Here is a 14953-nt window from a genome sequence, read left to right on the forward strand (position 1 = left end):
AATATTATAACTAAAACGAAAATGTGCGAATCTAAAACAACGTTTTTCAATTTTGTCAATTTACCAAAACGTGAAAAGATCCCTTTCATATAAAGCGGCTTACCGGGTGAAAATATCCGCTACTTCTTTACGAAAAACATGAAAACGACGCCATCTTGGAGGTTAGTTCCAACTAACCTCACTTAATTCCAGTAGGCTCCCTGGTTACATTGTAATACTCATTGTAGATTACAGAGTTTAAGCGCATGTTTTTGGCAATTCACCTTCATCGGCTTTTGCCTCTTATGTGTTGTGCCAGACAACCTGCGATCATCATCACAAATATTGTTTAGGAATTTGTTTAAGCGACGATCTGTGACTATTCCGTGTCTTATCATAATGCTACTGCAACTAAGGGAACATTTTGGTGGCTGATCGGAATCGCAAATCAACATCTTCGAGTTAAAAAATATGTTTTCGAGCTTATTCTGTCATAATCTGTTCAAAGAAAATAAAACTTAAGAAACCTCCTAGGAAGGCTTCAGATGTTACAGGTACAATATAGACAGGTTCAAGATCATTTCGAACGATTGCCGATTTTTGCGACACCGTCCCGAATGAAATATTCGTCGTACTGTTTTTTATTTTCTGATGCCGAATTGTCTTAAAGCAGATCAGGAATCGAAGTCAAAGAAGGTTTCAGAATGATTAAAAATATTAAAACGGAATAGTGCCAGGTCGACGCAAAGAGACACTGAAAAAAAACATCCCGATTTTTTGCCCTGCGCTCTCCTAAAATATTCGGGGGCCTGGTGGAAGGCAGGTGTTAAAGGCCTGAATGAGAACAAAATATTACTTTCTTTGTATCTTAATTAAAATTGCAACGTGGTCTTAGACGGTTGTATACATAACTGAAGTATTTGATTCTCTATTTTTTCCACAAATAAATAAGTAAGCATATTAATCAATGTAAACGGAAGGCGAAACAAATATTGCGCTTCTGTTTCCCGCATCCGACTCGTTTGTTTCTGTATCTTCATTGACATGTATTTAAAGGGAGCGAACATAAAATCCGCATATAATTCCATTGTTCTTCTTTTTTTTTCAATGCTTATATACGTATGGAACGAACATCAAAGGGCGGGAGGGGGGCAGTGCGCACCCAGCGTCCTCCTCTTCTGGATCTGCTAGGGATTATTCATTGTGGCAGGCTTTCTTAACGTGCTTTTTCCACACAAAAAACACGTCGTGCACATTTTGAAGTTAACAAATAACGCCGTGTTCGTATAAGGTACTGATAAGACTGAGAGGGATATTAGAAGCAGTACATCAAGCCTACTGACGCTAGCGTTGTTGTTAACAACCTTCTGAAAAGAGACGTTTTCGAAAGAACAACACGTGGGGGAGTTTGTGAAGTTGGTGGTTTTGTGATTACAGTAGTGCTGCTGTTGCAAAGATGTTCTCCAATACCAGGCAATACTTCGTCGCTAAAAACCACAACAAATCCTCAATACCAATCGGTGAACCTGGTATATGGGTTATATCGGAAAGGTAAGTTACAATACATTTTACAGAATATATATATCTACCGGTCAATGTATGTGTTACTTTACGCACACGCCATAAATAATTGAGCCGTGCTCTGGGAAAACCTGGTTTAGTGCATGTGCGTAAAGTATGGTCTCTGAATAGCCTGTGCAATTCATACAGACTTATCAGGAACGATACTATCCATTTTTATAGATTTGTTTTTCGTATAAACCCAGCACATGCTACTATTGTACTCTTTAAATATGCATATTACGTGGTTTTGCAGAGACCGGCTAAATTGAGCCGCGGTCTGAGAAAACTGGGCTTCATGCATTTGCGTAAAGTGTCGTCCCAGATTAGCCTGTGCAGTCCGCACAGGCTACTCAGGGACGGCACTTTCCGCTATTATGGTATTTTAAGTTTCAAAGAAATCCCTCCTTACCGAAAATCATGTTTAGGCGGAAAGTGTCGTCCCTGATTAGCGAACTGCACCCGCTAATCTTGGATGACACTTTACGCACATGCATTAAGCCCAGTTTTCTCAGAACAAGGCTCAATTACATTCGGCGTAAGTCTTAAGGCTGCGATCGAAGGATCCCTGGTTCGATTCCTTCTTTAGGAGCGTTCTTAAGATCAACCAACATACTGAGTACTGGCTAGGCTCATGAAACGGACGTGGGCGCCTTTATTTGTTATCATTTTTAAAATAATAATTTGCTTAAGTTTACGAGTACGTCAAATAAAGCTGGATATCCTTCACAATCGCACCATCTGTTCGCGCTTCTTATTTTAGCCGCCATAAATATATTTTTTTGTTTAAACTCATAAAAATAATCATTGTAATAAACATGTAAACGGTTTATGTTTTATTGTCTTATTTTCATGATTTATTCTACAGAACCAAACCTTATTAAAACAAAATCTCCCGATTGCGTTGCCTTCAGTAGCAACAGTAATGTAGGTTAACACAAGATCGCGGACCACAACAATTGAAAGCAAGTCATACTGGCATCAAGTTAAATTGTTTCCACTTAAATGTTTTACTTAATATATGCATTGCTGTTGTTTATCCTGATAAATTTTCTTTTTCTTTATATGTTTTCATAAGTTACCTTTTAAACGTGTAAAAAGTACCGGTATTGAACTTTATGTGAGACGCACGCATACAACCTTATAACAATAGATGGGTCACGAGTTCGGTGTATGAAAACAGCATTACCGGTATATCTATCACACGGAGGACTCCGGATATAATCGATGATGAAGTCACGATTGCGTTATAATTAGCGTTTTCAAAGCGATCATTTGATAATCACCCAACACATATACAATTCAATTCAATTCATATGTATACTGAATTTAAATAATGCTTTATGAATATACATGTGAACATGTAGACATACGAAGAAATGTTCCGGTAATAGCAAATACCGGTAGTGACATGTCAGATACTCGAACAGGACAGACATTCTTGTTCTTATCCACTTCTGTTATCATACATCATCGCCTCGGTGGTTTAAGGGCTATCCGAACCACACACTTACCTCAACATTAATTACAAACCAAACGTACATTTCAATCAAATGTGTCTTGTTCTGATAAATTTGGGCAAAATGCAAGTGTGTAAAGTATCGTCCCAGATTAGCCTGTGCAGTTCACACAGGCTAATCAGGGACGACACTTTCCGCTTAAACTAGATTTTCGGTAAAAAAGGGACTTCCTTTAAACGAAAAATACTATTAAAGCAGAAAGTGTCGTCCCTGATTAGCCTGTGCGGACTTTACATGCTAATCTGGGACGACACTTTACGCACATGCATTTTGCCCAATTTTCACAGAACACGACACAAATGTACGTCTGCAGATAGAAAAGAATGAATTCGAAACCGTGCTTTAATCATCGCATAATGCACACGTAATTATAGTGTACTTGCGTCGCAAGCATCGAACGTCTATTAAAAACATTAAAGAGTAGGATTTCACGATAGAAGTATAAACGTATAAAGTAAATATTGTTACGGTACCGAACCCTGAAAGGTCACAGGGATAGATCAGCACATTTTAAGGTAGTAGTGAAGACTCGGCGATGACCTGTACATAAACTCGGACATACACCATGTACACACACTGTCACTCGATTGGTCATTGTCGGCTCGGGTACTGCTTGCATGCACGCCTGGTACTCTTAAGTATACTTAAATGTACCCCGGGCACTCAAAAATATACTACCACGTGCCCAGCCAATTAAGACTACGCCCGAGTTTTATTCCCGCCTAAAACCCGATGTCGTAAAACGCGCTACACTCTTAAGTATACTTAAATGTACCCCGGGCACGCAAAAATATACTAGCACGTACCCAGCCAATTAAGACTACGCCCGAGTTTTATTCCCGCCTAAAACCCGATGTCGTAAAACGCGCTACGGAATACGAAACACAATTCTCTCTGGAATTTTTTTTCCTCAAAATGCTTTTTTGAACAAGAGTTTCGATATTATAGAGAACATTTTACCGAATATTGACATAAATACAACCAAAATAATTTGAAGAAAGCCAACAACGACAAATTTAGCGTTAGAATTTCCGAGTACGTATCAGTATATGTTCCATAACCGATTTACATTTAAGTTTACCTAAGAGTCAGTACCCATTGTACATTTACGTAGTACCCGAGCCGACAATGACCAATCGAGCCACACTGTCACGGTACCGAACTTAACCGTGATTGGTCACACTGTAGAGCACTCGCCTTGTAAGCGGGAGGTCCCGAGTTCGCGTCCTTGCCTGTATGCACACTTTTCACCACCCGGCGACAGTATGAATCATCTTCTAAAAAATACACTTTCAGATTAGATATTTATCTTCAGAAAATTTAACAAAATAGGCGTACGAAAATATGTGTACGAAATCTTGTATTAAATATAGTTCAAGCTAGCCTCGTTTGTAAGTTTCTTGCCTTTATTAATTATCGTTGAGTACATTTTTGCCTGTTTCATTTTCTTTTTTATTTTGGCTCCTAGCATCGTCATGGTCTACTAAATCGCGTTTTGAACCGGGAACCAAATTATAAAAAAAGTCAAATGTAAACATGAAGTGTTGAAACTCGTGTTGTTAAAAATCACTCATAGATTGTGAGTATGACATAGTGTTGTAGACGGCTAGAAAATGAAGAATTCGCCACGCATAGAAGTTGATGGCGAGGAAATTGAGTTGTATGATGGATCTTTTGAGTCAGAGCTTCGTCATAGCAAACGGCGTTTCTACTTAAGTCGTCTGGATAAAACAGATGTGAATGAAAGGTATAGACTTGACTGTTATTGATTGACGTTTTAAGTAAATCGATAGAGTTGAATAAGGATTAGTCATACTTAAAGGAGCGGTAGTGTAAGAGGAAAATAAATCACAATCAAATGTTTCTCATCAACACATTGTTTTTTTTCCCGGTCTTTTCTCCCCCCTGGACGTTTCTCCCCTGGTCTTTTCTCCTCCCAAACCCTAGTCTTTTCTCATCCCAACATTTTTTTTTATTATCTGTATATTTAGGTAGGAGAAAATGAAGTGATTGAAGAATGGTTAATGAAGGAGCATTTTAGTATATATATATATATATTAATCAGTGAGTAGTGTTATTTTTAATTATATTTTGTTGTAAGTCTATAAGACTATGAAATAAATAGTAATATAGCGACATATTATTTTAAGTTGATTTAAACTAATTAAATAAACATTGATTGTTAATTATTCTTGAATATTTATGAAATGATCAAAAGATGTTGTTTATGTTTATATATACTTCAGACTGATTGAACTGTTTGATGTCTAGTTATTAAAGACACAATTTGATTAAATTATCACATGTATGATTGATCTGGAACATTGTTGGTTGATAATTAATTAATATAAAAAGGGTACAAATATTTAAAATTTCATTAACTGTTTTACAAAACTAAAAATTGTTTTTTATGTATACCATAATATTATGAGTAAAAATTGATGATTTGAAATAAAATAAAATAATTAGTAATTGTGTTGTGTTTATGTTTAAAATATATTTAAACTTTCATTAAATGTTTTTCAAAACTGTCATTCATTCATTGTGTGTCCCAAAATGTTAATCTTGGTTAAAGTTTGATAACTTTTGCAATATTGAAGATAGCAACTTCATATTTGGCATGCATGTGTATCTCACAGAGCTGCACATTTTGAGTGGTGAAAAGTCAAGGTTAAGGTCATCCTTCAAGGTCAAAGGTCAAATATCATTGTATTTTTCTTTCCTAAAACTTTAACCTTCATTAAAGTTTGGTCATAACTTTTTGAATATTGAAGATAGCAACTTGATATTTGGCATGCATGTGTATCTCATGGAGCTGCACATTTTGAGTGGTGAAAGGTCAAGGTCATCCTTCAAGGTCAAAGATCAAATTTATGGTTTCAAAGCGGCGCAATAGGGGGCATTGTGTTTCTGACAAACACATCTCTTGTTTCTTTTAGAAAGTATGTATTAAATAGTTGCTTATTTTAATTAATGCTCAAGTTAAATAAATGTGTATAATATGTTAGTATAAAAAGTTGTGTCAGGGATACATTGAATATTGCAGGATAATGAATCATAAGTTGCATTACAACCATTATAAATAAAATGTGCAGACATCTGACAACATTTGTTTTCCTGCTAATTTAGATGTGATAACAATAAATTTGAAGTTATAACATGGGGTTGTGTATTGTTATTCAAATTACGATAACCTTAACTTTTTGTGTCACTATGCAAATACACTACGCAACCCGTGATTTTTGGCGCGATTCTCGCATCACCGCAATCGATGCAACGTGACAAATCGCTGTGATTCTGAGCGACAAGAAAATTTGGGTGATGTCCCGGCGACTCCACGGTGACCGTCGCGCGATTTATCTCACTGTTACGCAATCAGTGCGAATCACCGCAAATCACCGCGAACCGCCGTGGTTCACTTTTTTAAGCGATTTACGTTGAGGGTTACACTTACATGTACATGTACATGTGTAACATATATGTATACACTTACATTATACATTGCAATAATAAAGCTTTTGTTGTTGTTGTATACAATGAGCGTATTAGCTAAAATACTCCCGTTCCAACATGAATTTGATGAAGACATGCCGGAAGCTTTAACGGCTGCAAATTAATATAACAGCGCAGAATGATCATGCAATAATTATTGAACATAACATGTAAACATTATTTAACTTATTGCATTAGAAGAATGTTTATTAAAACTTACAAGCAATTATATTCCAGGCCCGAATACACTACCACTGTTCAAATTCCATATTCTTGCCATATAGCACTGTGTAACTTGAACGTTGCATAGTCAGGGTCTTCCCCAGGCCATTTAAGCGCCCCTTGCCGGGGCGCTTGAATTTCGAAATCAGAGTACCCGGGGCGCTTGAAATTTTCCGATCAGTGTATTCTTCAGTAAAAGAAAGTGGAGATTGTCCAAAAAAATCAAGGTTTCCCTATCAGTGTATCAATATTCCCTGTTTTAAAAGAGCACTCGGTACCTACTTTCACAAGTAATCGCCATAAACACCACATGGGGTAATGGATAATCCACTGATAAGAGAATAGCATGACGCGCGTATTGATTATTCTAGCCACATTACACGGTCATTTAAATGCTGACAAGGATGTATCTGGTAACTTTCCAGTCGTCAAACTGTGAAGTTCATCGTCCAATCGGTTACGCGAATGCTTATGAGGGCGGGGTTAACTATCGAACATTATTTTTTATTGACGTCGGTCATGAAGTAAGAGTTTATCCCAGCTTGATTAGCAAGTAGTTGTACCATTTGAGTAATATAAAACCGGTAATTAGTACAGTACAGAACATTAAAGACGGTTTCGGGCATCATCATCACACCTTTTTACTGTAAACAAGTGTTACCTTTGACTCATAATTACTACGAGAAATTAATTGCAAGTGGTAAACAATTAATTATTATGCGGTTACAATTATGTGATAACAATTTATTTAATTCCAGTACATGTATATTTCAACATGTCCATTTATAGAACTGATTCACCTCGTTTTTCTGACATTTATTCGACACGTAATGCGCTTTAACAAATTTTCGTTGAATTAATTACGCACACTTGTAAATGTTTCGTCCGATAATCGATAGTTGAGAAGACTGATGATGGCAACCGGCCGTGATCCTCGTGGACAACGTGAATTTCATGCATAATTCCGTCAAAACATTTATTTGACTCGTAACGTGTGTAAACAAATTATCGTTGAATTCATAACGCAACGGTTAATATTTGTTGAAATCTCAAATGGGAATAATTAAATTCGTAATCCGAAACCCATTACCGTAAGTCGATGTTAACGCGTTTTTAATCCGAAACACACTTCCGAATGTAAATGTTACCGCAACGTTAAATATTTTTGCTTCAAATTAGCAGTGCAAATTTATTTTGTGTCGAATCTTTTTCTCAATTAAAAAGAGCGCGAAAATTATGCAGCATGTACAACGTCGCGTCTATTGCATACAAATGGCGTGTATTGAGCGTTTTAACAAGCACACAACAGGTCAGGGGATTGACGCATATTCAGAGGCAATATTTCATCAAATCTATAAATAGTCACTTAAAAAATGGCAAGGTTTGTGTTAAAGAAATAACTGAAAGCTTTTATCGTAAATATTTACCAGAAAGAGATTGATAAAAACAGAATAAACGGGATTATCGGGTAATAAATAGAAACTTGAAAAATAGTAAGTATACAGTAATAGAGTCGGGTTGAAACGGATGTATTGGGGAATCGTTCGAGTCGGGATTTTACTATCTGTGCGGAAAAGTTTTAAAACAATTAAACAATATAAAAAATATATTTTTAAATGACTGGGGGATTTTTTGATGAGTCATAGCGCACCAAATGACGTCTTTTGACGCTGTTTTTCTTTGAGTTATAACGCACCACATAACGTGAATTGACACGTTAAATTAAAAAAAAATCAACGTCGGGAGGGGACACCCCTCCCGAACCCACCCCCGGGGCGCCTGAACAAATTCCTGGGGAAGGCACTGATAGTGTTTCGTCATTGGTCGGTTATAAATACCTTGTTTCTCTATACATGGTACATTGTATTTGATTTAGAGGAAACTAATAATTTGGTAATCTATGAAGAATATGATATAAGTTTTCCATTTAAACTTTGATCTTGCTGTGTGTGTTTATTGACGTTATTAATTATGTTAGACTTATTTCTGCATTTCATTTAGAATTATAACGTGTAGCCCTTTTGTTAACAGTGTTTAGCAAAATATTCGTGCCTTAAGACACGGAAAATTGTTTAAGTGACACTTTCATTTAAAGATAAAATGTTATCGGTAGATTATGTCTAATTATTTGGACTAAATTATGCTATACTTATTTATTTTCTGTTTCAGGCTCCAATGTGGATAACTTGTGTTACTCGCGTTACTTTCCGAGCGTTGTACATACATTCACAATGCTTGATATGCCGCAATTACATTACTGTTCTATTTTTATGCTCCCCCAAAAAATTTTGGGGGGAGCATATAGTCGCCGCTTCGTCTGTCTGTCCGTGTGTCAGTGCTTGTGTTCGTCCGTGCACAATTTTTGTCCAGGCTATTGCTCAGCAACTAATGACCGGAATTCAATGAAACTTTATGGGAAACTTCACTACCAAGAGGAGATGTGCATATTATCAGCGGGTTCTGGTCGAATTATTTTTCACAGAGTTATGGCCCTTTGAAATTTTCCATTAACTGAACATATAGTGCAATTCTTGTCCGGGCTATTTCTCAGCAACTAATGACCAGAATTCAATGAACCTTTATGGGAAGCTTCACTACCAAGAGGAGATGTGCAGGGTTTTTTCCCCACTTTTTGGGAAGATAGCCCATGGCTTTGGAATTGGGAATTTTATCGGCATTTTCATGAAATTGGGCAAATAAATTCATTAGCCTTTTTTTCCACATGAAAAGTCCACTGATTAGGGAAATACTAAATTTGATATAACTCTTTATAATCATTCAAATTAAAAGAACAAAATCATATAATACTTTGTTAGATGTAATTGAATTAAAATTGAGATAAAAAACGCATAAGACTTCTTTCTAAAAAAAAAAAAAAAAAAAAAATATATATATTTTTTTGGAAATTGGGAATTTTTTTTTTGCCACATTTTGGGAAAAAAGTATACTTTTTGGGATTGGGAACATAGCCGAATTTCGGCTATAAAATCGGGCCAAAAAAACCCCTGATGTGTATATTATTAGCGGGTTATGGTCAGATGATTTTTCACAGAGTTATGGCCCTTTGAAATTTTCCATTAACTGTACATATAGTGCAATTCTTGTCCGGGCTATTTCTCAGCAACTAATGACCGGAATTCAATGAAACTTAATGGGAAGCTTCACTACCAAGAGGAGATGTGCATATTATCAGCGGGTTCTAGTCGGATGATTTTTTCACAGAGTTATGGCCCTTTAAAATTTTATATAAAAAATTCTTGTCCCCCCAACTAATGTGCCCTCAAGACGTTTCCTTTTATTTGAATATATAGTGCAATATTGTGACAAAAAAACCTTTGGGGAGCATCACCCGTCTCCGACGGTTTCTTGTTAAGTAAATGTTATTATGGCATCGTGTAATATAATATGTTGTTATTACATTATTGCCTATATATTAAAGCCATTAAACATTGTCTTTGTTTTGCTGAAAAAAAAACCGAGTATATCAACGTAGCACTTAGCGTTCGCAGAGTTCAATAAATTTGATGATGATGTATAATGTACATGCATTTCTCTGGGTTTTCACGCCATAAACAGAAAAAATCTCAACATTTGATTATTTATTGTGTACTGTCCAGCGGGTGATAGTGTTTGTTCTAGTGTCTAATTGGCACTCTTTGTACGTGTACAAACTGTGAAAACATGTGACAATCACAGAAACAACAGGATGGCCCTGCCAATTAAGTGCGAGAATGGATTTAAGGGCATTGACAAAAAATAACAGTTTGCATATATTTTTCGGCGTTTACTCAGATGGTCTCTCACAACAAAAAACCTATAGAAGTCAATGTATTATGTTTTACTTCTATCAGTAACGATAAGGATGCGGCGTGTTTAATTTGAAATGAATTTAGAAGAAAAATCAAATTGTTGGCGATATAATTGTGTTAAAAAATACCAAAGAAACATTTAACCGAAATCAACAGAATTCAATGTTCTCTGCGCTACACAGTTTGTATTAAAAAAATCAATACTTGCACGCTCGTAAACCTTGACCTTGTACATTGCCGCATAATTTTCGCGCTCTTTTGTCGGGAAACATGATGACTATATTGGAATCATTTGTAAACGTCGTGTTAACATTAAAACATCGGAAGTGTGTTTTGGATTATAAATTATTATTCTCATTTGGTAATGTAACGGAACATTTATACTTATGGTATATTTGTTTTGAATTAAATATTAATTTGTTTCAACGCTTTACGTGTCGAAAAAATGTTTTGATAATATTATGCATTAATAACACAATTTCCAGGAGGATAACGTTTTTTACATAAAGGCGTATGACGTAATAAAACGTTTTTTTGTAAACTTTTGCACTCAATCTAAATTTAAATTTGCTTGTCCAATGAAAGCTGTGTCCCACATTATGCACTGTACTCTTTACACTTCTGAAAAATGGCGTAGTCATATGGTTGTGTTAATGAAATTCTCAAACATATTTACCGACATAAATGTTTATGATTTTTTTTTTCGTAAGTGATGTTGTAATTATGTTGGATTATTGGATAATTGTGAACATTAGAAAAGCGTTATGTATACAGTTATCGATACGATTCAGTTTATATGCATGAATTAGCGAATCATCGATGTCACCGATATCCATGTGATCACGGCGAATTGCGGCGAATCACCACAAAATAAAGGGAATCAGCGGGAAGATTATATTGCTCTAGCGCGACAGCGGAGTGACGAATGTGAAATCGCAGAGATTTTCCACTCAAAAAGCAAACTGTCTGCCTTGACTCCGCGAATTAGGCAAAAATCACCGGTCGCGTAGTGTATTCATGTGAATATATAACAGTAAAAATAAATTAAACCTAGTAATGAGTTGAGTTCTTTATCAGGTCCATGCTTCATGAAAGAGATATTTTTCTGATTAACCCTACTGGGTTGAAATTTGAACGAGTTTTACTTGCAAAAACCATATTTTAAAGTCACTATTAATTATTTGTGTAACATATTTGTATTTAATTTTGGTTGACTTTGTGGTTATGTATGTCATTGTTTTGTCTTTGTTAACACATCTTTTCTGATGTAATTTGGTTGGAAATATGGGAAAAAAACCATCACTTTATCATGTTATAATTTTATGCAAAACAGTATTATTAATTACATATAATATTGAGCATGACCATGAACTGGTAACAAGTGGTCAGGTCATTAGTGCAGGCTCAAATCTCCATCAGGACTTTGCCTTCTTTCAAGATTGACATGATATACACTAGTTATTATTGTCTTGTTGCTGCAGGCTTTACAATCGCCATCATCATATCCTGTGCTAAGTGTTTTGACATACACTTCTAGATGATATGGAAATGATTACAAATGCATGAATACATTTATTGAAATTATGCATTCTGATTACAGTTGTCAAATTATTATGATATTAAAATCATTTTCAATAACTCTTTCAGTGCAGGAACCGAATTTTGAAGGCCTGTGCAAACAGTTTGGATCCATATGATCAGGATCCAAACTGTTTGCTATTCTGATAGTATTCTTTGAAAAAAATCGAAGAAAATGCTAATTTTAGAAATTTAGCAGACAACATTTTAGCAGACGACAAATTTCCCAGCATGCAAAGGGTTAACTCAATACACAGTGTGTGTTTTTTCACCATCATTTTCATTAACTCAATACACAGTGTGTGTTTTTTCACCATCATTTTCATTAACTCAATACTCAGTGTGTGTTTTTTCACCATCATTTTCATTAACTCAATACACAGTGTGTGTTTTTTCACCATTATTTTCATTAACTCAATACACAGTGTGTGTTTTTTCACCATCATTTTCATTAACTCAATACACAGTGTGTGTTTTTTCACCATCATTTTCATTAACTCAATACACAGTGTGTGTTTTTTCACCATCATTTTCATTAACTCAATACACAGTGTGTTTTTTTTCACCATTTTGGGAATAGGGCCAATACATTGCGTTGTTTTGACAAAAAATGGTAAATTAGTATTGTTGTTGTTTTACTTACAAATGCTGTAAACTTGAAAAAGTGTTGTCAATATTATGTTTCCTATGGTTCAACTTATACAGCTGGATGGGAACTAAATATTTAGATTAAAAAACAAACAAAAAAACCTTTCATTGGGGCTTTGTACATGTACGGCCCCCTTAGGAAAGATATATACTTTTTTTCTTCATTTGTGAATGAAACTGAATGCAGGCCCTTATTTGAAAGAAAAAAACACTGATACATGTTACAATCATCCAGTTTTTTACTTAGGCCAATTGGTAATGGGCATGAGAGCAGTGCCCGTTATTCCCATTATCCTCATGCTTTGTGACAATGGGGTTTAATGAATATGCTTTAAGTGTCATCCAAGATTAGCCTGTGCAGTCTGCACAGGCTCATCAAGGACGACACTTTCCGCATTAACTTGAGTTTTGCTCAGAAGAGACTTTCTTGAAATGACAATATCATAAAAGCGGAAAGTGTCATCCATTATTGGACTGCACAGGCTAATCTGGGACAACACTTTACGCACATGCATTAAACTCACTTTTTACAGAGCACGCTCATATAGATACATGGATAATCAGCTGATAACAGCTAACATATTCAAGAGGTGCAGACAGAATTTCAATTGAAATCATATCTAACGACATATGTATGCAGACACTTCTGCAATATGGGAAAATCCTGTGTTCATTTTTAGTGGAACTACACTTATTTAAATGTCTTTTTCCTTATTCTACAGTATGAATTTTCCAATGATTTCACATCCATACAGCAAACAATAGTAAACTGTTATATGTGTTAATTGTGATCGCCATTGTAAGCGTTTCTGGTGAGTTATTGGGCAATGGCATGCATAAACTGCCTTGCATAGTTTGTAATGTTACTTAATTAATGAGTGTTGTCAATTGTGCCCAAGAAATGTATATACGCTTGTAATAAATTATAACACACATCTTAAAGCTCATGGCGTCTTTGAGAATACTTCGTAGCAGTTGGCATTCATTAATTATACAGATTTGACAGTAATATATTTGTGAACGCAGTCAAACAAAGGATGTCATAATTTGTCATTAACAACACTTTCATATAAATGCACATTGACTGTTTGATCTGGAGGGCTTTGTAGTTGTATATTTGTGTTTCAATTCTTTAATGTCATTTTCGTTGTCAAAATGTAATAATAATTATTGTGATTTTAAAAATGTATTTTAAATTTCATTAGCAAATGCTACATAAGTTATATAGTTGCACATTTATGGAGAAGCAAGATTAACAAAGAAGAGGATGACAATGTTGTTCTTATGTCAAGGGAAGTAATTCATTATTTTAAGACGTATTTCAATATGGAGTTGGCTCCCTTTCGCTAAATGTGCATACAAGGTTGCAGGGGCTTGTATATAATAAGAATGTAAATTGTATGTAATAAGAATGCAATACTTCTCCAGCAGCTGGAGTTTACTTCTTTATATTGTAACATTAATTTTTTTTCTGCACCCTATGTTTAGAATTCTTTGACCTGCAATAATTTAAACTGTTATAGTGGTTACTCAATGGACAGAAAGAAAGACTCCTAACAATTTGAGGTTATATGATTAAAGGTCAAGGTCACAGTGGCATGAATTTGTTCCCCATTTAATAAGAATAACCTACCTAAAAAATTAATGTATTGAAAACTGTCTGCAAAAATGTCAGAGCCATGGCAGTTTATGGTGCAGTGCTTCTTTTATATTTTTTCATGGAAATCTACAAGAATGACATTGCAATGACGGTCCTTGTATATTTCAAGGACATCTACAAGAATGCCATTGCCATCACTGCCCTTGTATATTTTAGAAAGAGCTTCAAGATTGTCATTGCCATGAAAGCCCTTGTTGTATATGTTAGGGAGATCTACAAAAATTTCATTGCCATGAGATCCCTTGTTGTATATTTTAGGAAGATCTACAAGAATGTGATTGACACAAGAGCCCTTGTTGTATATTTCAGGGAGATCTACAAGAATGTGATTGCCACAGAGCTTACAAGGGAGGCAAGCCTAGAGAGCATCACATCTGCGGGTGCCAGGCCAAGGTATGTCAGATACTTGAACAAATCTTTATTGAAATATGTGTCTTGTTCTGAGAAAACTGGGCATAATGCATGTGCGTAGTGTCTTCCCAGAT

At 35.4% G+C, this 14953-nt stretch overlaps 1 protein-coding gene across 1 annotated transcript in view; it reads left to right on the forward strand.

Moving 5' to 3' along the window:
* The first annotated feature begins 4576 nt into the window (after positions 1-4576).
* Positions 4577-14953, forward strand: part of LOC127857484 (potassium channel subfamily T member 1-like) — a 158984-nt gene continuing 148607 nt past the window's right edge. Inside the window, exons 1-2 of the mRNA XM_052393879.1 lie at positions 4577-4806; positions 14778-14861. Of these exons, the coding sequence (XP_052249839.1) occupies positions 4673-4806; positions 14778-14861 (218 nt within the window). The 5' untranslated portion in view covers positions 4577-4672. The remainder of the gene's footprint in view (positions 4807-14777; positions 14862-14953) is intronic.

The sequence above is a fragment of the Dreissena polymorpha genome, chromosome 14 (genome assembly GCF_020536995.1).
Source record: "Dreissena polymorpha isolate Duluth1 chromosome 14, UMN_Dpol_1.0, whole genome shotgun sequence".
NCBI classification, from domain to species: Eukaryota; Metazoa; Mollusca; class Bivalvia; order Myida; family Dreissenidae; genus Dreissena; species Dreissena polymorpha.